Source organism: Giraffa tippelskirchi, chromosome 1 (genome assembly GCF_054371585.1).
Source record: "Giraffa tippelskirchi isolate mGirTip1 chromosome 1, T2T-mGirTip1v1.2.pri, whole genome shotgun sequence".
Classification (NCBI taxonomy): domain Eukaryota; kingdom Metazoa; phylum Chordata; class Mammalia; order Artiodactyla; family Giraffidae; genus Giraffa; species Giraffa tippelskirchi.
The window spans coordinates 107,378,292-107,401,079 of record NC_137275.1 but is presented as its reverse complement, the minus strand read 5'-3'; the positions used below and the strand labels follow the sequence as shown (position 1 = coordinate 107,401,079).

Genomic DNA, 22,788 nt, shown 5'->3' with positions numbered 1-22,788 from the left:
TCCTCCTTTTCCTATTTGGAACCAGTCTGTTGTTCCATGTCCAGTTCTAACTGTTGCTTCCTGACCTGCGTACAGGTTTCCCAAGAGACAGGTCAGATGGTCTGGTATTCCCATCTCTTTCAGAATTTTCCACAGTTGATTGTGATCCACACAGTCAAAGGCTTTGTTTGGCATAGTCCATAAAGCAGAAATCGATGTTTTTCGGGAACTCTCTTGCTTTTTCGATGATCCAGCAGATATTGGCAATTTGATCTCTGGTTCCTCTGCCTTTTCTAAAATCAGCTTGAACATCTGGAAGTTCACGGTTCACCTATCGCTGAAGCCTGGCTTAGAGAATTTTAAGCATTACTTTACTAGCACGTGAGATGAGTGCCATTGTGCGGTAGTTTGAGCATTCTTTGGCATTGCCTTTCTTTGGGATTGGGATGAAAACTGACCATTTCCAGTCCTGTGGCCACCGCTGAGTTTTCCATATTTGCTGGCATATTGAATATAGCACTTTCACAGCATCATCTTTCAGGATTTGAGATAGCTCAACTGGAATTCCATCAGCTCCACTAGCTTTGTTCGTAGTGATGCTTCCTAAAGTCCGGTGGACTTCACGTTTAGCAGATGATTCTTAAAGAGCAGAATAACTGGGGAAAGCTACTAACGGACGGGGTGCTTGATGTAAATCCCGAGCAAGTAAACATGCCAAGCACCAATGGAAAGGCAAGTCCTCGGTCTCGCTCTCTGTCTGGTTCTCGCCTTACCATCCAGTCTGTGCGGGGCTGTTGGGACCTGTCAGCAATGCACCATGTAGATCTGAGTGGCCGTGAGGGTCGTGTGAGCTCCCAGAGTGCAGAAGAAAGTTTTGACCTCACCGATTGCCCGGAAATGCTGTGTTCCCTCCCTCCCAAAACAAGGCTGTCTGTCTAAGGCTTCCTTTCCCCCTTAGAGATCCTCCGACGGCTCCCCAAGCCACGAGGAAGACCTGGCTAAGGTGATCGAGCTCCAGGAGGTCATCGAGAGGCAGTCAGGGGAGCAGAGCCAGTCGAAGGAGTGCCTGGCAAACCTCTCTGCCTACGTGAGAGAGCCGGAGGAGGACCCGGACACGGCCAGGAAGGAGCTCCTCGCGTCCGAGGAAGCGAACAGACAACCACAGCGGGATGTCCGCGAAGTGAGTGACAGCGGACGTGTCTGTTGTCCTGAGGTGGAATGTGGGTCCCTTGTTCTCCGGCTGATCTGAGCTTTGGGATGGCTGCGTGAGTAGGAGCACAGAGCGCTGGCGAGACCGCGACTGGCGGCCTCCCCGCCTCTGCGTCGAGATCTCTGGGGTAGAAGAGGCCTGGTCCAGGCGGTCCATTGGCAGTGGAGCAACACGAGGGCATCCCTAGCGCTGTGCTCACCCTGGGTGTGGACTCCTCATTTCTACAAGTTCTAGGGTGCCCAGTGTGTTCCTCTTTGAAAAATTCATTCATCCATTCATTCATTTATTGGAGTCTAGTTGCTTTCCTTTTTCTTGGAGAAGGCAATGGTACCCCACTCCAGTACTCTTGCCTGGAAAATCCCATGGATGGAGGAGCCTGGTAGGCTACAGTCCATGGGGTCGCTAAGAGTCGGACACAACTGAGCGACTTCACTTTCACTTTTCCCTTTGATACACTGGAGAAGGAAATGGCAACCCACTCCAGTATTCTTGCCTGGAGAATCCCAGGGACAGGGGAGCCTGGTGGGCTACCGTCTGTGGGGTCGCACAGAGTCGGACACGACCGAAGCGACTTAGCAGTTAGCAGTTGCTTTACACTGCTGTGTCAATGTCTGCTGTACAGCAAAGTGAATCCGTCATATATATATATATATATATATATATATATATATATATATATATATTTATATTTATATATATATTTATATATATATATATATATATATACGTGTGTGTGTGTGTGTGTGTCTACATATATCCCTCTTTTTAGATTTCCTACCCATTTACTTCACCACAGAGCCCTGAGTAGACTGCCCTGTGCTGTAGAGTAGGTCCTTACTCGTTGTTGACTTTACGCATAGTCTCAGTAGTGTACATACGTCAACCCCAGTCTCCCAGTTCATCCCCCCCACCTGCCTGTCGAATGTATACCTGATGATGCTGAAATTTCCTTCGGGTTCACTCAGGCGAGTCTGGTGACGTCTGTGGAGCCCGTTCTCTCGGAGAGATGGGAGCCCGCTGTGTGGGCCCTGCTGAGGCAGCTTGCCTGGCCGTCTTCTCTAGTCTTCTGAGGTTCTGCTCCTTGAGGGGATGTGTGACATTGATACCGGCGGTCAGACAGGTCGAGTGGCGTTTGCTCACCCTCAGAGCCTCAGGCCCGTGCTGTGTAACCATGTAGAGTCATGATGTTTCTGGTGGTCGTGTCTGCGGCTGTCATGATTGATGAGAAACTGCCTAACGGTCATTGTGAAAAGAGAAGAGTGCTGAGGGTTCGGGCCTCCTCCTGTGAGCCTCACCTCTCCTTTGTAGGCAGGCAGACAGCGCCCACCCTGCCCCACCCCTCCCCCGTGAGACCGTCTCAGACAGAACCCCTCCGACATGTGCTACAGCAGGTGTCCTTGTTTAGTAGCTTGGTGTGAGTAATTCTCTGTGAGAGCTCAATGTGAGAACTCAAAACAGAATATTTGCACGCTTGTATAACCTTTTCCCACTACTCTTTGGCAACAGGAGGAGATTAGGTGGCAGAGTTCAATATGTAGAGAATTCTGGGAAAAGCGGCCTTGAGACCTTTCACTTTTAATGTCAGGCCTTTGCCCACATTGGTTACTTAGTAGTCGACTACGGAGGGACCTGCAGTGGATTTTGACCTGGCGGACGGGAGTTGCACCAGCAGCAAGTTCTGGTCCTGGTTTGACCCTTTCATACATGTGGTGTAAGTCTGCTTTAGAAGAATTAGGCTTGAGAAGGCTGCTTCCAGTTGTGTTAAACTTTGACTTCTGTTTCCACTCATTACTGTTACTTGAATTCTGAGGAAATTGCATGAGAGTTTTCCGACTTTTACCCGAGGAAACGAGCCTCAGAGGTCCCTGTTGGATCTGTCGAAGGTCCCTCCCTCTTGTGGATCCAGTCCGCCTGTGTGGTGTAGCAGACAGAGGTCGTGACTTCATGCCAGATACCATTCCTCCTGGAATTCATGCAATAACAGGGTAGTTTAGTATACTCTTTGCTGTTTGGGTTGATTATGTTGAAGAGAAGCTTGGGAAACCGAGTGGCCAGACAGAACGTTAATACAGACATATGGGTGCCAATCGTGGCAAATGTGACATTTTAAGTAGGCACGTTTTTGCTCACGTCCGAGGAAACTGCCGTGTCTAGGACTTTAATTTTGAGGACGCTAACTTTATTTTTGAGTTGAAACTTAGGATTTAGTCCAACTTTTTTACGCGTACGTGTATCGGAATGTTCCATGATAATGACTTACCTTTTCTACTCTGCAATGCCCGGTGTAGGCCATGGTCCAGAACACGGACGTGGAGGTGCGAATCACTACCCTTGAGAGATGCTACCTTGCCGCCCAGCGCGAAGCCACCTCTGTGCACGACGACCTCAATGATAAACTTGAAAATGAAATCGCAGATAAGGATTCTATGCATCGACAGGTAACGGCTTTTACTGAACTGTGTCTGACTTTTATAGTGGTGAATTCCTGAGGAAGGAAGGTAAACACCTTTTCATGTGACTCCCACGTTGTAAGGCACCTGCCCCCTCACACTGTGGTCCTGAAATGGTTTTGGAACAAAGCGTTGATAGATCGCTTTATGTCTTCCCATTTTCCTTTTTCTGGCTACGAGTTTCCTTTTAAGGCATGCTTTTTTTTCTTAAAAGAACCAATTTTGATAACTTGTGGCCTACTGTGAGGCCCAGCACAGTACTAATTAGCACCGTTTTGATTGAAATCATCCTGCGAGTAAATGGATACACATACCCATCATTTTATAGTGAGAAGAATTCTCATTGGAAGTTTAAGTACCTTTGTATTTTCGCCTCATTTATGGCATGTATTTTTTCATACATGTCTGTGTTTTGAGCTGCCATGTTCAGTGAGCAGCTAGTTTGGGCCAGACATCGTCAGAACTAGGACTCCAGCAGTGAATTAAAAACCGTGTGCGTTCTTTATCCACTGCCATGTAACAAATCACTGCAAAGCTTAGTGACTTCCCAGTGAGCAGGTCACAGTCCAGTTTCTGTGCTTTGCAGCAGGTGGGCCTGGTTCAGGGCCTCCTGAGGACGCAAACATGGGAAGGCCCCCCAGGGCTGGATGGCAGGCTTTCAGACTCACCTGGCTGGTGGGGACAGGCCCAGGTCCCTGCCGTGTGGACCTCTTCACGGCCTGGCTTTCCTCGGAACACCCTCTGAGAGCGAGAGCGCGGGATGTAGCCCGGGGCCTTTCGCGCCCCGGTCTCGGAAGCCGCACACCTTCAGTTCTGTTTGCGAGAGTGAGCTGCGAAGTCCTGCCTCGCTCAGGGGCTGAGCAGGAGTTGCCCCCTCTGCCTCTTGAAGGGAGGAGGATGGAAGAATTTGTGGACCCATTTTTAAACCCACGCAGCCTGTCGGACAGTAGTGAGCAGGGGAAGGAGACCAGAGTGCCCGAGTTGTCTGAGGAGGGGGGACGATCGTGTGTGAACAGGGTGGCCAGCGAGGTGACACCAGGAGGGTGACCTGGAACAGAGACCCGGAGGCCGGAAGAGAAGTAGCCACTCGGAGATAGATCAAGGGTCGTGTCAACAAGCGGAGATAAGGGAGAGAGAGGGCCGCATCAGGGAGGACCCCGGGCTCAGGCCTGAGCAGCTCGAGGCCAGAGCCTGTTTCCTGAGCTGAGGAGGGCTGTCAGGGCAGGGAGCTAAGAGACGGGCCTCAGCCCTGTTGAGGTGGATGAGCCCATGGGGTGTCCAGGGGACCTGTGAGGTCAGCAGCTGAGTGTTCCGGCCTGGATCCAGGAGAGGCCTCACTCAGCTCAAGGTGGACTTGGGTCGTGGGCATACAGATGGTGTTTAAAGGCACAGACAAGGTAAAGTCACCAGGCAGGTGCCCGTGGAGAGATAGGGGGTGCAAGGGTAGAGCTGTGGGGTGCCTCGCATTCCAAGGTTGAGAAGGGGCGCAAGGGACTGACTAGTAACCCTAGGGAGGGCGGGGCCTGGTGCCCAGGGAGAGACATGCTTGGGGTGGGGGGAGGGCAAGGAGAGGAGGGGGCTTGGTAACATGGGTTCCTCAGAGCTCCCTGGGAGCTGCCCTGCGAGCGGGGCACACCGCCTGCTTGCAGAGAGCTGGAGACTGGGCGGGGAGGGGGACAGTAGAGGCCTCTCCCAGGGAGCTCTCAGAGACCCTCAGTGGGCGCTGCAGGGAGCCCTGGAGGAGGAATCTGCTGGTTCCCTTTGTGCGATTTTAAGGTGAGAGAAGGGAGAGGACGTGCTGGCTGAGCTGATGGGGGTGAAGCCATATGCAGCTGGTTCGCTGGAGAGGAGCAGGAATGATGGCAGGTGGTCCTGGAGCCAGTGCAGGGGGTGGCCCAGCCCTGGGGAGGGGTCGTGACGAAGACAGGGGCGAGGGCGCTGGCCACGGGGGACAGGGAGCCAGCAAGCCAGCACCTCGAGGCTGCCCCTCGGCTGCTTTGAGGTCATGTCTGGGAAAGAAGGCAGGACCTGGGTGAGAGTGGGCCGGGGGGAGATGTGCCAGAGAGAAGGGTGTGAGGTGTGAGAGCTGGAGGGCGGCTCGGAGCCCAGCAGGCCCTCTCCCGCACGTCTCTGGTGACAGAGCCGCCTTGCGGTGTGAGGGGCCGTCCCCCAGAACAGCCCGCGGGCCTGCGCCCCGGGAGGAGCCCCGCGGGGGGCTGGCCCTCCCAGCCCTCCCAGCCCTGCTGGCCCTGCTTGCGCCTGTCTGTGCGTGTTCAGACCAGCCTGGAAAACGGAGGGCTGGGGACCTGCGAGGATGGCGCTCCTCGGTGAGTAACACAAGTGGTGACCGCTGAGGTGGACCCAGAGGCTGCGGAGCTGAAGGATTTCTTTTTCTTATTTTCCTTCAGCCTGGCTGATGGAGGCACAGATGTATTGTTGTAATTTTCGGACTTTGTCTCTGACTCCATCGGCCCACCCTTGTGAATAACCTCATAGGATTGCCTCCCATCCACGCTAAGACCTGAATGTCACCAGGCCATCTAGGGAGTGGGTTCTCCTCCTGCCTGTTTCTTCAGTACTGCTCGCTTAAGAGATGGCAGTGTCTCATAAGCATGGCCCGTTTATCCACAGTTGGGGCTTCCATGTAAACTTGTGTTCAGTTCCTGATAGACTTGAGCTGCCCTGAATGTCGCTGACGAGACGTGGTCCTCTCGTGCCCAGGTGCAGACCCTGAAGGAAAAGGACTGGGAGCGCGCGCAGCAAGCCAGCGTGCCGGCCAACGTGGCCCAGGCGTTCGAGAGTGACGCAGACTTGTCTGACGGCGGGGGCGACAGGGCCACCCTCTTCAGCTCGGCCGCTCTGCTGTCGCCCAGCGGGCAGGGCGATGCCGAGACTCTGACTGTGATGCTTCAGGAGCAGCTGGACACCATCAACGAAGAGATCCGGTGGGTGAGCCCGAGCCGAGCTCCCCAGAAACTCGGCTTCTCTGAGGAGCTGTCTTCTCCTTAGAGAAGGCTGAGTGTTCCATAGTAAGGAAACTGACTTCAAGTCTGCTTCAAGAATTTTCAGTTCTGAGATTGCCCTTGATTATAGAGCTCAGTCAGCCAGGGCTGTGGGGGGCGTTGTGGGGTGTCCCCCCACCAGCTCTGAGCCCCAAGGTGGGTGAGGTGCCGTGACAGTGTCCCCTGCGGCCCGTGCACCCTCCAGCACTGAAGGTTCGCCCTCGTGTGTCCCTCGGAGCCTCCCACATTCTGGTGAAAAGCCACCTGAAACAGAAAAGCTGGGGTTTTGGGGTGGCAAATTCCCCCTCAGATCTGCATTTTCCTTTTGAACTTAATACAGTGTGAAGGTTGGCTTGTTGTACGACAGTGGTCCAAGGACATGTGTTTGAGTTCTTCTCAACTCATCAGTGTCTGTGAGATGTTTTCTGTAGACACCGTCTGGGCTGTTATAACAGTTTACAAACGGGATAGAATCCAAAGGCCCGCCTCATGGCGAGCAGGGGCCTTGGGTCTGGGTGCGGCCAGGTGGCTGGGGGCCCCGAGGCCAGCCTGGTGCCGCACCCGCACAGCTCTGCCTCCTGTCCCTTGTCCACGTTCAGAGTGGCCACAGGCCGGTGACCCTGCACAGGACCTGGCAGAGCTGCTGCTCAGACTGTTCTTGTCACGTCAGCCCAGGCCGAGGTGCCCGTTCCTGTCAGCCGAGTGCGGGGGGCCCGGGGGAAAGGCAGGGGTGAAGGGCACAACCAGCAAACGCAGGTGGTGCCGCCTGCACGTTTGACGCTGAGACAGACTGCTTTGTGGGCCGTGTTTGAGCACAGACAGCTCAGAAAGATTGTCTTTCCCCCTCCCCCAGGAAATACGGAACGGTTACATATTAATATGTTTATTTTTACAGCATGTTGTCAGGTAAAAGTGATTTTTCCTTAGGTAACATGTTGACTTGAGGTAAATGGTAAATTCTTTCCATCAACTTGTTATCAACAGTGAAAAACTTTCAGGGTGGATAAGGAGAAGTGAAACTGGAGAGGTGACGACCTGCGAGAATCTTGTATTTTATTTTGAAAATCATGTTATATGCATAATCGAATATTTAAACTGCTATATAAAATCATCCGCGAGACATTAGGGGAGAAGAGCAGTAACTGTGAATTCTAGGTTAATGCAGCACATTGACATGAGTCCAGAAACTCACACAAAGCTGGTGGAGAACTTCATCAAGTGATGCATTTGTACATAGACAACCTAAAAAATAAAAAAATCAATTCAGCACTTCATCTGGTCTAGAGACTTGTGTTTAGAAACTCCAGCTTGTTCGTGGCTCACTGTTTTGATTGTACAGAGTTCCTGATTCCCAGCGGAATAGACTTGAGGCACTGCCGTGCATCTCTGCCCTGAGAGCGGGGAAGGTAAAGGTTGTCAACTTCAGGTTATCTCCTCACAGGGAGAGAGGCGCCACCCAGGCCCCGTCAGAATGTTAGAGTAAACCAGTCAAATCAAACGAGAATGATCAGGGGCCACTTTGTAAGACTCAAGGATAAGTTATTCTAAGTTTGAGAATATTGAAAAGAGGGAAAGTTGAACCTTTTTGCTGAGATGTTAATTGAGCAACTGTTCCTGGAATATGCTAATCGTGACACAGAATGCAAGCCCACATTTGTTGTCCAGACACGTTCCTCTGCTGACAAAGGCAGGTGACGGGTTTTCTTCTATTTTAGGTTGATCGAAGAAGAGAAGGAGAACACGGAGCAGCGGGCCGAGGATACTGAGAGCAGGGTGGGCAAGGGGAGCTTAGGCAACCTTCGTTGTTGTAAATCCTCGAGCTCCCTCAACCTGTGTCCCGCCTCCTCGCTCGCCAGCTCCTGCCCGCCCAGCAGTGGGCGCGCCAAGCCCCCAAGGAGGCGGCACAGCTCGGCGCGGAAAGTAGACCAGCGGGACATCAAGACTCTGGTATGTGTCTGCCTCCTCCCTGCCACGTCCCTCCCCCAGCACACTGGCTTTCTTTTTTGTTTGTTTGTTTTTTGTTTTTTCTGTTTTTACCCAGAAGAAACTCAGGTACATTTGCTACGCTTAGAGGTCTAAGATTTTTAAAAACTGCCTAGTCTTTAATCATTCCATACTCGCACAGCAACAAATTAGTCTTGATATTTGGACCACCGGCTTAGCACGTCATCATGAACTCAGCCAGGGCCTGCCTCTGTAACGTTGGGCCCGGCCTGTGCTGGACACAGCAGGTGCAGGGAAGTTTCTGTTGTCACCGAGTAGACAGCCTTGTGAAAGTAACCATAGGCAGCTCTCCTGGCGTGTGAGACCCACGCAGCACATTTTTCATTGGGGATACCTGGCTGCAGGCTGCAGGCCATGCGGTGGGAACAAAACCAAGAATCTAAACTGGTCTGCTTGCTGCTGGACCTGGCTGCACGCTCAGGCCAGCTCTGGGTGTGAAACCAGGTTAAAAGCCTGGTGCCCCAGGGCCCCAGGGAAGAAGTTGGGCTTCCTCACTCTTCTGAGTCTAAAAATGGGATGACGACCTAGGGCTTTTGGTGACAGAGTGTGCAGCTCTGAAGCGCATGTTCCTGCTTTCTTCCATGTTTAGCTTAGGTTTCCTGAGCGCATTGCTGTTTACCCTGTGAAATCATGTCTACAACACTCTGCTTTGTAACTGCACTTGTATTATCACTTTTTTTGTTACCACCCATTTCATGTTAGCTGCATTGTTAGTCAGCATATAATTAAATTAACTGTGAATCATTTTAGCAGCATGTGAAGTGATAACTGGTCTATTTTGTGGTCTTTTGACACATTGGTTTTATAATATGCATCACTGGCCAATTAGTTGATAGTGTGTATTCTTTGACGATTTCTCTGTGGTTTCATGCTTGATTTCTTTCCGAGTATTTGTAAAAGAACAGTTCTGTATATTTTTTCTTGTTGCTGGAGTTCTCTGACGGTGTGTCTGCTTTCATCGTTGGTTTTGATTTCCTGTCTCATCCTGTTGTCTGCTTCGTTGTCATCAATCCAGACCCCAGCTTCCCACAACCGCACCCCCCCGAGGCTGTAGTTTACCCATCCATCTCCCCTCCCCCGTCCTCCCACTTGCTCTGGTCATAGCAGTCTGGGGTCCACAGCGTGTGTCCCCTTAGTCGGGTTTCTGCTTTGTCTTCATGTCTCATTAAATGGTGTTTTCCCCCCATAGCACTAAGTTTGAATTATTGTTATCACTGTGCAGTTACAAGCATAATGTAGATGGATGATACACTACAGAACCTGTGTAATTCATAACTGAGATTATGCTTACCTGAAGAAATGATCCTCTTATGTGTAGAATTAATGGACTTTTGACACAACATCCTTTCTGTGTTGGTGCTTGTATTTGAGACTGTAAATCTCATCAGCTTTTGCATGCTTAATGTCTCTACTAGACTCTTTTACAAAGTATCTTCTATGGTTCATAAAATGTGAAGACTCCACCTGCTGTTATGCTAGCTTTCATTCTTACATATTTTCATAGGGTACCTGCTTTAATGAATTTATTTTCAGAAGTTTGAAATCAAATTCTAGGTAACGATTTTACATTAATGTCCAACAGGTGGTTAGATTTGTTCAGTGTTAAAATAGGTATTACGGCAACTTCCTCGTCAGTTAAATTACTATTTTAAAGTATAACATGTTTTTTTTTTATTAAGAGAAACTAACTTATAGAGAGGTTTGGCTGAGAACAGACAACTGTTAAGGCCCTTTGTTGTACACAGTGCTGTGCTTTAACAAATCATGATGTTGTAATAGAATTGTATCTTCCTGAGGAATAATGTATAGTGTTTCTCTAGTAAATCTTGAATAGCTTATTTAACTAATGTGGTCCAACAAATTGTTCTGTTTCCAGTTACATGTTCTCTAAATCTACATCTCACTTATATGTTTGCCGTCATTTTTGCTTTACTGTCTTTGCCTATATTGATTCTTGAATTTTTAGCTTCAAAGTCGCAATAAATCTGGTTTCTCTTCATTTCTCTGCATGCATCTATCAGTCTAGTGAGTTAAGGAAGCATCGTCGAAAGGTAAACTATTTAGTAATTTAGCATGCCTTTGTTTCTCTGTGAAGTATTAGAGTCCTTATCGTGTTAGTGAATGAACACTATGTGGTTACGTACTGGTGGATGATTGACATTTTAATAGAAGTAATGAAACTCACCCACCACTTAAAATATGCTGATGATGCAATCAATCCATCCTAAAGGAGATCAATCCTGGGTGTTCATTGGAAGGACTGATTTTGAAGCTGAAACTCCAGTACTTTGGCCACCTCACGCGAAGAGTTGACTCATTGGAAAAGACCCTGATGCTGGGTAGGATTGGGGGCAGGAGGAGAAGGGGACAATAGAGGATGAGATGGCTGGATGGCATCACTGACTCGATGGACATGGGTTTGGGTGGACTCCGGGAGTTAGTGATGGACAGGGAGGCCTGGCGTGCTACAATTCATGGGGTCGCAAAGAGTCAGACACGACTGAGCGACTGAACGGAACGGAACTGAACTGAACTGAACTGAACTGATGGTTCTGTTGGAAATAGGTCATTGGTTGGGACAATTGTAACAGTTTGCCTTTCTCCCACTTGTTTGCCTTCTAATCATCTCATGCTTATTTATAATAGACATAGTATTATTTATTATTTTTAAAATTTTCTTTACTTATTTTTTTGGCCATACTGCACAGCTAATGGGATGTTAGTTCCCCAACCAGGGATCAGACCGGTGTGAAAGTGAAAGTGCCAAGTCCTCACCTCTGGACCACCATGGAATTTCCACGTAGTGTTTTCTTAAAAGAAATGACTGAATCAGAGCCATAGATATTAGATTTGGGGGAAGCCAATTTAATGACGGTGGGTAGCAGTGTGCAGGAGACTCTGTGTGCCAGGCACCGTGTCCAGTGCTTTCTGAGCCCGTCATCTAATCCCGCAGACACCCAGGTGAGGTCCAGGCTGCTGTTATCCCCATTCAGCAGATATGGACACTGAGGCTTAGAGAGGCCGGGCACCGTGCCCAGGCTCGCATACCCAGCGGTGCGGTGCAGACTGGTCTGATCAGAGCCTGGACACTTAACCGTGGTGCCGTCCATCCCGCTTTCCTCCAGAGGCCCTCCTGTCCATCACAGCAACCCTGATGGAGGGAGCCTCAGGAGGGAGCTCGCTGCCTCTCCCCTCGGGTCACTTGGATGAGCCCCTGTTGTTGGAGTCCAGTGGCCCGAGGGCTGGCCTTCCTTGTCCCTCTCCTGCTCCCAGCCCGCTGATGGAGCACTCCTGGGGCCTTCCCACAGGACTTGGGCAGCCGCGCTCCGGTTCAGGCAGCTCAGTGCCCAGGAACCCTTCTGCCGGGCACAGCAGAGTAGCTCCGTCACCCTGAGGTTGGTGACCTGGGTGTGCCGCTTGCCCGCTTTGTGGCCTGCTTTGCCCTCCTGTTAAATGAGGACACGGTACTGCCCATCCGACTCACGTGGGCACCCGTGGGGCGGGCTCCCATCCTGGCGGAGGGTGCCAGGCTGGGGACCCAGAGGCCTTTCTTAGGACAAGGCCCGGGGGAAGGGCCTGGCCGTGGTCCCTGACTTTGAGGCAGGTGTTTGTCTGCATTCAGTCCTAGTCAGCCCAGGTGTGTCACTTCCCTGCTCTGTTCTTTGTTGTTTTCTGATTTTTATAAATGCTTCTTTTAACTTGAATTTGAGATTGATCCCTCTTCAGTTCCATGTGGATAATTTCTAGCTTTTGTAGCCTTCTGTTGTCTGAGGGTGGTTGTTAGAGATCAGGGGAGAGTGCACAGTTTATCCAGCTGCTGTTAAACGAGTTCAGCTGTATTTTGCAGTAAGTCACTTGGTTGTCACCAAGCTCCTGTGGAGCTGCAGTGGATCAGTATTCTTTACAGAATCCCATTACAAAGCCACAGGTTAGTTGGTTAAAACGACGCACTCATTGTTTATAAAAATACTTTCCATGCATGCTTCCTAAAACCTCCCCTGGCTGAACCACACGCCCACATGTATAAGTGAGACCTGTCTGGACCCTGAAGGGGTTTATCTGTTCCCCACACTGTTGCCACCACTGTTTCCTGTCCTCAGACCCAGGACCAGCGGAAAAGCTGGGCGTCCAGGAGAGATCTTTTTTTTTTTTTTTAATTAGCTTATTTTTTAATTGAAGGATAATTGCTTTACAGAATTTTGTTCTTGTCTGTCAAATCGCAGGAAAAATCAGGCATAGGTACACATATATCCCCTCCCTTTTGAACCTCCCTCCCATCTCCCTCCCCTCGAGATTGATAGAAGAGTATCTCTTAGTGAAGACTTCAGTTGAGTTCAGTCGCTCAGTCGTGTCCGAATCTTTGCAACCCCATGAATCGCAGCACGCCAGGCCTCCCTGTCCGTCACCAGCTCCCGGAGTCCACCCAAACCCATGTCCATCGAGTCAGTGATGCCATCCAGCCATCTCATCCTCTGTCGTCCCCTTCTCCTCCTGCCCTCAATCCTTCCCAGCATTAGGGTCTTTTCCAATGAGTCAGCTCTTCGCATGAGGTGGCCAAAGTGTTGGAGTTTCAGCTTCAACATCAGTCCTTCCAATGAACACCCAGGATTGATCCCCTTTAGGATGGACTGTTCGGATCTCCTTGCACTCCAAGGGACTCTCAAGAGTCTTCTCCCACACCACAGTTCAAAGGCATCAGTTCTGTGGCGCTCAGCTTTCTTCACCGTCCGACTCTCACATCCATACACGACCACTGGAAAAACCATAGCCTTGACTAGACGGACTTTTGTTGGCAAAGTAGTGTCTCTGCTTTTAAATATGCCATCTAAGTTGGCCAAAACCTTCCTTCCAAGGCGTAAGCGTCTTTCAGTTTCGTGGCTGCAGTCACCATCAGCAGTGATTTTGGAGCCCCCAAACATAAAGTCTGACACTGTTTCCACAGTTTCCCCATCTATTTCCCATGAGGTGATGGGACCTGATGCCATGATCTTAGTTTTCTGAACGTTGAGCTTTAAGCCAACTTTTTCACTCTCCTCTTTCACTTTCATCAAGAGGCTCTTTAGTTCTTTTCCACTTTCTGCCGTAAGGGTGGTGTCATCTGCATATCTGAGGTTATTGATGTTTCTCCCGGCAGTCTCGATTCCAGCTTGTGTTTCTTCCAGCCCAGCGTCTCTCATGATGTACCCTGCGTCTAAGTTAAATAAGCAGGGTGACAAGGACACACAGCCTTGACGTCCTCCTTTTCCTATTTGGAACCAGTCTGTTGTTCCATGTCCAGTTCTAACTGTTGCTTCCTGACCTGCGTACAGGTTTCCCAAGAGACAGGTCAGATGGTCTGGTATTCCCATCTCTTTCAGAATTTTCCACAGTTGATTGTGATCCACACAGTCAAAGGCTTTGTTTGGCATAGTCCATAAAGCAGAAATCGATGTTTTTCGGGAACTCTCTTGCTTTTTCGATGATCCAGCAGATATTGGCAATTTGATCTCTGGTTCCTCTGCCTTTTCTAAAATCAGCTTGAACATCTGGAAGTTCACGGTTCACCTATCGCTGAAGCCTGGCTTAGAGAATTTTAAGCATTACTTTACTAGCACGTGAGATGAGTGCCATTGTGCGGTAGTTTGAGCATTCTTTGGCATTGCCTTTCTTTGGGATTGGGATGAAAACTGACCATTTCCAGTCCTGTGGCCACCGCTGAGTTTTCCATATTTGCTGGCATATTGAATATAGCACTTTCACAGCATCATCTTTCAGGATTTGAGATAGCTCAACTGGAATTCCATCAGCTCCACTAGCTTTGTTCGTAGTGATGCTTCCTAAAGTCCGGTGGACTTCACGTTTAGCAGATGATTCTTAAAGAGCAGAATAACTGGGGAAAGCTACTAACGGACGGGGTGCTTGATGTAAATCCCGAGCAAGTAAACATGCCAAGCACCAATGGAAAGGCAAGTCCTCGGTCTCGCTCTCTGTCTGGTTCTCGCCTTACCATCCAGTCTGTGCGGGGCTGTTGGGACCTGTCAGCAATGCACCATGTAGATCTGAGTGGCCGTGAGGGTCGTGTGAGCTCCCAGAGTGCAGAAGAAAGTTTTGACCTCACCGATTGCCCGGAAATGCTGTGTTCCCTCCCTCCCAAAACAAGGCTGTCTGTCTAAGGCTTCCTTTCCCCCTTAGAGATCCTCCGACGGCTCCCCAAGCCACGAGGAAGACCTGGCTAAGGTGATCGAGCTCCAGGAGGTCATCGAGAGGCAGTCAGGGGAGCAGAGCCAGTCGAAGGAGTGCCTGGCAAACCTCTCTGCCTACGTGAGAGAGCCGGAGGAGGACCCGGACACGGCCAGGAAGGAGCTCCTCGCGTCCGAGGAAGCGAACAGACAACCACAGCGGGATGTCCGCGAAGTGAGTGACAGCGGACGTGTCTGTTGTCCTGAGGTGGAATGTGGGTCCCTTGTTCTCCGGCTGATCTGAGCTTTGGGATGGCTGCGTGAGTAGGAGCACAGAGCGCTGGCGAGACCGCGACTGGCGGCCTCCCCGCCTCTGCGTCGAGATCTCTGGGGTAGAAGAGGCCTGGTCCAGGCGGTCCATTGGCAGTGGAGCAACACGAGGGCATCCCTAGCGCTGTGCTCACCCTGGGTGTGGACTCCTCATTTCTACAAGTTCTAGGGTGCCCAGTGTGTTCCTCTTTGAAAAATTCATTCATCCATTCATTCATTTATTGGAGTCTAGTTGCTTTCCTTTTTCTTGGAGAAGGCAATGGTACCCCACTCCAGTACTCTTGCCTGGAAAATCCCATGGATGGAGGAGCCTGGTAGGCTACAGTCCATGGGGTCGCTAAGAGTCGGACACAACTGAGCGACTTCACTTTCACTTTTCCCTTTGATACACTGGAGAAGGAAATGGCAACCCACTCCAGTATTCTTGCCTGGAGAATCCCAGGGACAGGGGAGCCTGGTGGGCTACCGTCTGTGGGGTCGCACAGAGTCGGACACGACCGAAGCGACTTAGCAGTTAGCAGTTGCTTTACACTGCTGTGTCAATGTCTGCTGTACAGCAAAGTGAATCCGTCATATATATATATATATATATATATATATATATATATATATATATTTATATATATATTTATATATATATATATATATATATACGTGTGTGTGTGTGTGTGTGTCTACATATATCCCTCTTTTTAGATTTCCTACCCATTTACTTCACCACAGAGCCCTGAGTAGACTGCCCTGTGCTGTAGAGTAGGTCCTTACTCGTTGTTGACTTTACGCATAGTCTCAGTAGTGTACATACGTCAACCCCAGTCTCCCAGTTCATCCCCCCCACCTGCCTGTCGAATGTATACCTGATGATGCTGAAATTTCCTTCGGGTTCACTCAGGCGAGTCTGGTGACGTCTGTGGAGCCCGTTCTCTCGGAGAGATGGGAGCCCGCTGTGTGGGCCCTGCTGAGGCAGCTTGCCTGGCCGTCTTCTCTAGTCTTCTGAGGTTCTGCTCCTTGAGGGGATGTGTGACATTGATACCGGCGGTCAGACAGGTCGAGTGGCGTTTGCTCACCCTCAGAGCCTCAGGCCCGTGCTGTGTAACCATGTAGAGTCATGATGTTTCTGGTGGTCGTGTCTGCGGCTGTCATGATTGATGAGAAACTGCCTAACGGTCATTGTGAAAAGAGAAGAGTGCTGAGGGTTCGGGCCTCCTCCTGTGAGCCTCACCTCTCCTTTGTAGGCAGGCAGACAGCGCCCACCCTGCCCCACCCCTCCCCCGTGAGACCGTCTCAGACAGAACCCCTCCGACATGTGCTACAGCAGGTGTCCTTGTTTAGTAGCTTGGTGTGAGTAATTCTCTGTGAGAGCTCAATGTGAGAACTCAAAACAGAATATTTGCACGCTTGTATAACCTTTTCCCACTACTCTTTGGCAACAGGAGGAGATTAGGTGGCAGAGTTCAATATGTAGAGAATTCTGGGAAAAGCGGCCTTGAGACCTTTCACTTTTAATGTCAGGCCTTTGCCCACATTGGTTACTTAGTAGTCGACTACGGAGGGACCTGCAGTGGATTTTGACCTGGCGGACGGGAGTTGCACCAGCAGCAAGTTCTGGTCCTGGTTTGACCCTTTCATACATGTGGTGTAAGTCTGCTTTAGAAGAATTAGGCTTGAGAAGGCTGCTTCCAGTTGTGTTAAACTTTGACTTCTGTTTCCACTCATTACTGTTACTTGAATTCTGAGGAAATTGCATGAGAGTTTTCCGACTTTTACCCGAGGAAACGAGCCTCAGAGGTCCCTGTTGGATCTGTCGAAGGTCCCTCCCTCTTGTGGATCCAGTCCGCCTGTGTGGTGTAGCAGACAGAGGTCGTGACTTCATGCCAGATACCATTCCTCCTGGAATTCATGCAATAACAGGGTAGTTTAGTATACTCTTTGCTGTTTGGGTTGATTATGTTGAAGAGAAGCTTGGGAAACCGAGTGGCCAGACAGAACGTTAATACAGACATATGGGTGCCAATCGTGGCAAATGTGACATTTTAAGTAGGCACGTTTTTGCTCACGTCCGAGGAAACTGCCGTGTCTAGGACTTTAATTTTGAGGACGCTAACTTTATTTTTGAGTTGAAACTTGGGATTTAGTCCAACTTTTTTACGCGTACGTGTATCGGAATGTTCCATGATAATGACTTACCTTTTCTACTCTGCAATGCCCGGTGTAGGCCATGGTCCAGAACACGGACGTGGAGGTGCGAATCACTACCCTTGAGAGATGCTACCTTGCCGCCCAGCGCGAAGCCACCTCTGTGCACGACGACCTCAATGATAAACTTGAAAATGAAATCGCAGATAAGGATTCTATGCATCGACAGGTAACGGCTTTTACTGAACTGTGTCTGACTTTTATAGTGGTGAATTCCTGAGGAAGGAAGGTAAACACCTTTTCATGTGACTCCCACGTTGTAAGGCACCTGCCCCCTCACACTGTGGTCCTGAAATGGTTTTGGAACAAAGCGTTGATAGATCGCTTTATGTCTTCCCATTTTCCTTTTTCTGGCTACGAGTTTCCTTTTAAGGCATGCTTTTTTTTCTTAAAAGAACCAATTTTGATAACTTGTGGCCTACTGTGAGGCCCAGCACAGTACTAATTAGCACCGTTTTGATTGAAATCATCCTGCGAGTAAATGGATACACATACCCATCATTTTATAGTGAGAAGAATTCTCATTGGAAGTTTAAGTACCTTTGTATTTTCGCCTCATTTATGGCATGTATTTTTTCATACATGTCTGTGTTTTGAGCTGCCATGTTCAGTGAGCAGCTAGTTTGGGCCAGACATCGTCAGAACTAGGACTCCAGCAGTGAATTAAAAACCGTGTGCGTTCTTTATCCACTGCCATGTAACAAATCACTGCAAAGCTTAGTGGCTTCCCAGTGAGCAGGTCACAGTCCAGTTTCTGTGCTTTGCAGCAGGTGGGCCTGGTTCAGGGCCTCCTGAGGACGCAAACATGGGAAGGCCCCCCAGGGCTGGATGGCAGGCTTTCAGACTCACCTGGCTGGTGGGGACAGGCCCAGGTCCCTGCCGTGTGGATCTCTTCATGGCCTGGCTTTCCTCGGAACACCCTCTGAGAGCGAGAGTGCGGGGTGTATCCCGGGGCCTTTCGCGCCCCGGTCTCGGAAGCCGCACACCTTCAGTTCTGTTTGCGAGAGTGAGCTGCGAAGTCCTGCCTCGCTCAGGGGCTGAGCAGGAGTTGCCCCCTCTGCCTCTTGAAGGGAGGAGGATGGAAGAATTTGTGGATCCATTTTTAAGCCCGCGCAGCCTGTTGACAGTAACGAGCAGGGAAAGGAGACCAGAGTGCCCGAGTTGTCCAAGGAAGGGGGGACGATTGAGTGTGAACAGGGTGGCCAACGAGGTGACACCAGGAGGGTGACCTTGAACAGAGCCCCAGAGGCAGGAAGAGAAGGAGCCACTCGGAGATAGATCAAGGGTCGTGTCAACAAGCTGGGATAACGGAGAGAGAGGGCCGCATCAGGGAGGACCCCGGGCTCAGGCCTGAGCAGCTCGAGGCCGGAGCCTGTTTCCTGAAGTGAGGAGGGCACTGGGGTGGGGAGCTAAGAGCCGGCCTCAGCCCTGTTCAAGTGGACGAGCCCGTCAGCAGCTGAGTGTTCCGGCCTGGATCCGGGAGAGGACTCAGGGTCGTGGGCATACGGATGGCATTTAAAGGCACGAGCATGGTAAAGTCACCAGGCATGTGCTGGTGGAGAGAGATGGGGTGCAAGAGTAGAGCCGTGGGGTGCCCCACATTCCAAGGTTGAGAAGGGGCGCGAGGGACTGAGGAATAACCCCAGAGAGGGAGGGGCCTGGAGCCCAGGGAGAGACATGCTGCGGGGGCAAGGAGGGGAGGGGGCTTGATAACATGGGTTCCTTGGCGCCCCCGGGGAACTGCCCTGCGGGGTGGGGCACACCACCTGCTTGCAGAGAGCTGGAGACCGGGTGGGGCAGGGGACAGTAGAGGCCGCTCCCAGGGAGCTTTTAGAGACCTGCAGTGGGTGCTGCAGGGAGCCCTGGAGGAGGAATCTGCTGGTTCCCATTGTGCGATTTTAAGGTGAGAAAAGGGAGAGGATGTGCTGACCGGGCTGGTGGGGGTGAACCCATAGGCAGCTGGTTCGCTGGAGCGGAGCAGGAATGATGGCAGGAGGTGCTGGAGCCAGCGAAGGGGGTGGCCCAGCCCTGGGGAGGGATTGTGACGAAGACAGAGGGTGAGGGCACAGGCAACGGGGGACAGGGAGCCGGCAAACCAGCCCCTCAAGGCTGCCCCTTGGTTGCTTTGAGGTCATGTCTGGGAAAAGAAGGCAGGACCTGGGTTGAGAGTGGGGCAGGGGGGAGATTTGCAGAGAGAAGGGTGTGAGGTGTGAGAGTGGAAGAGCAGGATGGGGCCCAGCAGGCACTCTCCCGGGCATCTCTGATGACAGAGCCACCCCTGGGGTGTGAGGGGCCGTCCCCCAGAACAGCCCGAGTGCCTGTGCCCGGAGAGGAGAGCCGCGGGGGGCTGGCCTTCCGGTCCCCTGGCTGCCCCTGCTCGCTCCTGTCTGAGGTGTTCAGACCAGCCTGGAAAACGGAGGGCTGGGAACCTGTGAGGACTGTACTCCTCGGTGAACTAGTACAAGTGATGACGGCTGAGGTGGACCCAGCTGCTGCGGAGCTGAAGGATTTTTTTTTTCTTTTCCTTCCGCCTGGCTGAAGGAAGCATGGATGTATTTTTTTTTAATTTTCGGTTTTTGTCTCTGACTCCATCAGCCCACCCTTATGAAAAACCTCATAGGATTGCCTTCCGTCCACGCTAAGACCTGAATGTCACCAGGCCATCTAGGAACTGGATTCTCCTCCTGCCCGTTTCTTCAGTACTGCTCGCTTAAGAGATGGCAGTGTCTCATAAGCATGGCCCATTTATCCAAAGTCAGGGCTCCCATGTAAAATCGTGGTCACTGACGAGACGTGGTCCTCTCGTGCCCAGGTGCAGACCCCGAAGAAACAGGACTGCGAGCGCGCCAAGGAAGCCAGCGTGCCGGCCAGCGTGGCCCAGGCGTTCGAGAGTGACGTGGACGTGTCTGACGGCGAGGACGACAGGGCCACCCTCTGCAGCTCGGCCGCTCTGCTGTCGCCCAGAGGGCAGGGCGATGCCGAGACTCTGACTGCGATGCTTCAGGAGCAGCTGGACGGCATCAACGAAGAGATCCGGTGGGTGCGCCCGAGCCCAGCTTCCTGGAAACTTGGTTTCTCTGAGGAGCTGTTCTCCTTAGACAAGTCTTGAGTGTTCCCTAGTAAGAAAACTGACTTCAGGTCTGCTTCAAGAATTTTCAGTTCCGAGATGGCCCTTGATTATAGAGCTCAGTCAGCCAGGGCGTTCGGTCCACAGTGTGTTGTCAGCACTCTGTGGGGAGGCGCTGTGGGGTGTTCCCCTCTCAGCTCTGAGCCCCAAGGTGGGTGAGGTGCCAAGGCGGTGTCCCCCTGTGGCCCATGCACCCTCCGGCACTGAGGGTTCGCCCTCGTGTGTCCTTCGGAGCCGCCCACGTTCTGGTGAAAAGCCACCTAGAACAGAAAAGCTGGGGTTTTGGGGTTGGCAAATTCCCACTCAGATCTGCATTTTCCTTTTAAAGTTAATACAGTGTGAAGATTGGCTTGTTGTAAGTAAGACAGTGGTCCAAGGACATGTGTTTGAGTTTTTCTCATCTCATCAGTATATTGAAGATGTTTTCCTTAGACACCGTCTTGGCAGTTATAACAATTTACAAAACGGGCTAGAATCCAAAGGCCGGCCTCGTGGTGAACAGGGGGCCTTGGGTCTGGGTGCAGCCGGGTGGCTGGGGGCCCCGAGATCTGCCTGGTACCACACCCGCACAGCCATGCCTCCTGTCCCGAGTCCACGTTCAGAGTTGGTCGCAGGCCGGTGACCCTGCACAGGACCTGGCAGAGCCGCTGCTCAGATTGTTCTTGTCACGTCAGCCCAGGCCGAGGTGCCCGTTCCTGTCGGCCGAGCACGGGGGGCCCGGGGGAAAGGCGGGGGTGACGGCCAACCAGCAAACGCAGGTGGTGCCGCCTGCACTTCTGACGCCGTAGACAGACTGCTCTGTGGGCCGGCTTTGAGCACAGACAGCTCAGAAAGATTGTCTTTCCCCGTCCCCGCAGGTAATCTGGAACGGTTATATATTAATATTTTTATTTTTACAGCACGTTGTCAGGTAAAGGTGATTTTTCCTTATGCCACAAGTTAACTTGATGTAAATGGCAAATGCTGTCCATCAACTTGTTATCAACGGTGAAAAACTTCCAGTATGTATAAGCAGAAGTGAAACTGGAGAGGTTACGACCTGTAAGAATCTTGTAGTTAAATTTGAAAATCATTTTATTTGCATAATCGAGTATTTAAACTGCTGTATAAAATCATCCACCACACATTAGGGGAGAAAAGCAGTAACCATGAATTACAGGTTAATGCAGCACATTGACATGAATCCAGAAACTCACACAAAGCTGGTGGAGAACTGCATCAAGTGATGCGTTTGTATGTATAGAACCTTAAAAAAAAAAAATCAACTCAGCACTTCATCTGGTCTGGAGACTTGTGTTTAGAAACTCCAGCTTGTTCGTGAATTGCTGTTTGATTATACAGAGTTCCCGATTCCCAGTGGAAAAGACTTGAGGCACTGCCGTGCATCTCTGCCCTGAGAGCGGGGAAGGTGAAGGTTGTCAACTTCAGGTTATCTCCTCACAGGGAGAGAGGCGCCACCCAGGCCCCGTCAGAATGTTAGAGTAAATCAGTCAAATCAAACGAGAATGATCAGGGGCCACTTTGTAAGACTCAATGATAATTATTCTAAGTTTGAAACTGTTGAAAAGAGGGAAAGTCCTACCTTTTTGCTGAGATGTTAGTTGAGCAACTGTTCCTGGAATTTGCTAATCATGACACAGAATGCAAGCCCACATTTGTTGTCCAGACACGTTCCTCTGCTGACAAAGGCAGGTGAAGAGTTGTATTCTATTTTAGGTTGATCCAAGAAGAGAAGGAGAACACGGAGCAGCGGGTCGAGGAGATTGAGAGCAGAGTGTGCAGGGGGAGCTTAGGCAACCTTCGTCGTCGTGAATCTGTGAGCTCCCTCAACCTGTGTCCCACCTCCTCGCTTGCCGACTCCTGCCTGCCCAGCAGTGGGCGCTCCAAGCCCCAAAGGAGGCTGCACAGCCCGGAGCAAGAGGTAGACAAGCTGGACATCAAGACTCTGGCCTCCCTGCTGCGTCCCTCCCCCAGCACACTGGTTTTGTGTTTTATTTGTTTCTTTTTTGTTTTTTTCTCTTTTTACCCAGAATAAAATCAGATATACATTTGCTACGCTCAGAGGTGTAAGATTTTTAAAACTGGCTAGTCTTTAATCATTCCGTAATCACACAGCGACAAGTGAGTCTTGATGTTTGGACCGCCGGCTTAGCCACATCATCATGAACTCAGCCAGAGCCTGCCTCTGTAACGTTGGGCCTGGCCTGTGCTGGGCACAGCAGCTGCAGGGAAGTTTTCTGTTCTCAGGGAGCAGACAGCTTCGTGAAAGTAACCATAGGCAGGTCTCATGGTGTGTGAAAACCGTGCAGCACGTTTTCCATTGGAGATGCCT

The 22,788-nt window shown here is 50.9% G+C and overlaps 1 protein-coding gene across 12 annotated transcripts in view; it reads left to right on the top strand.

Annotated features, from left to right (window-relative positions):
• Positions 1-22,507, top strand: part of LOC145505813 (uncharacterized) — a 92,007-nt gene extending 69,500 nt beyond the window's left edge. For 9 of the 12 annotated variants that reach the window (XM_081488808.1, XM_081488753.1, XM_081488797.1 and 6 more), the window contains 8 exons: positions 938-1,159; positions 3,478-3,627; positions 6,361-6,584; positions 8,357-8,588; positions 14,817-15,038; positions 17,349-17,498; positions 20,142-20,365; positions 22,173-22,507. In XM_081488808.1, coding sequence (XP_081344934.1) covers positions 938-1,159; positions 3,478-3,627; positions 6,361-6,584; positions 8,357-8,588; positions 14,817-15,038; positions 17,349-17,498; positions 20,142-20,365; positions 22,173-22,491 — 1,743 coding nt within the window. In that variant the 3' untranslated portion in view covers positions 22,492-22,507. The remainder of the gene's footprint in view (positions 1-937; positions 1,160-3,477; positions 3,628-6,360; positions 6,585-8,356; positions 8,589-14,816; positions 15,039-17,348; positions 17,499-20,141; positions 20,366-22,172) is intronic. The other 3 variants (XM_081488786.1, XM_081488845.1, XM_081488764.1) reach the window with 2 other exon arrangements.
• The last annotated feature ends 281 nt before the right edge of the window (positions 22,508-22,788 follow it).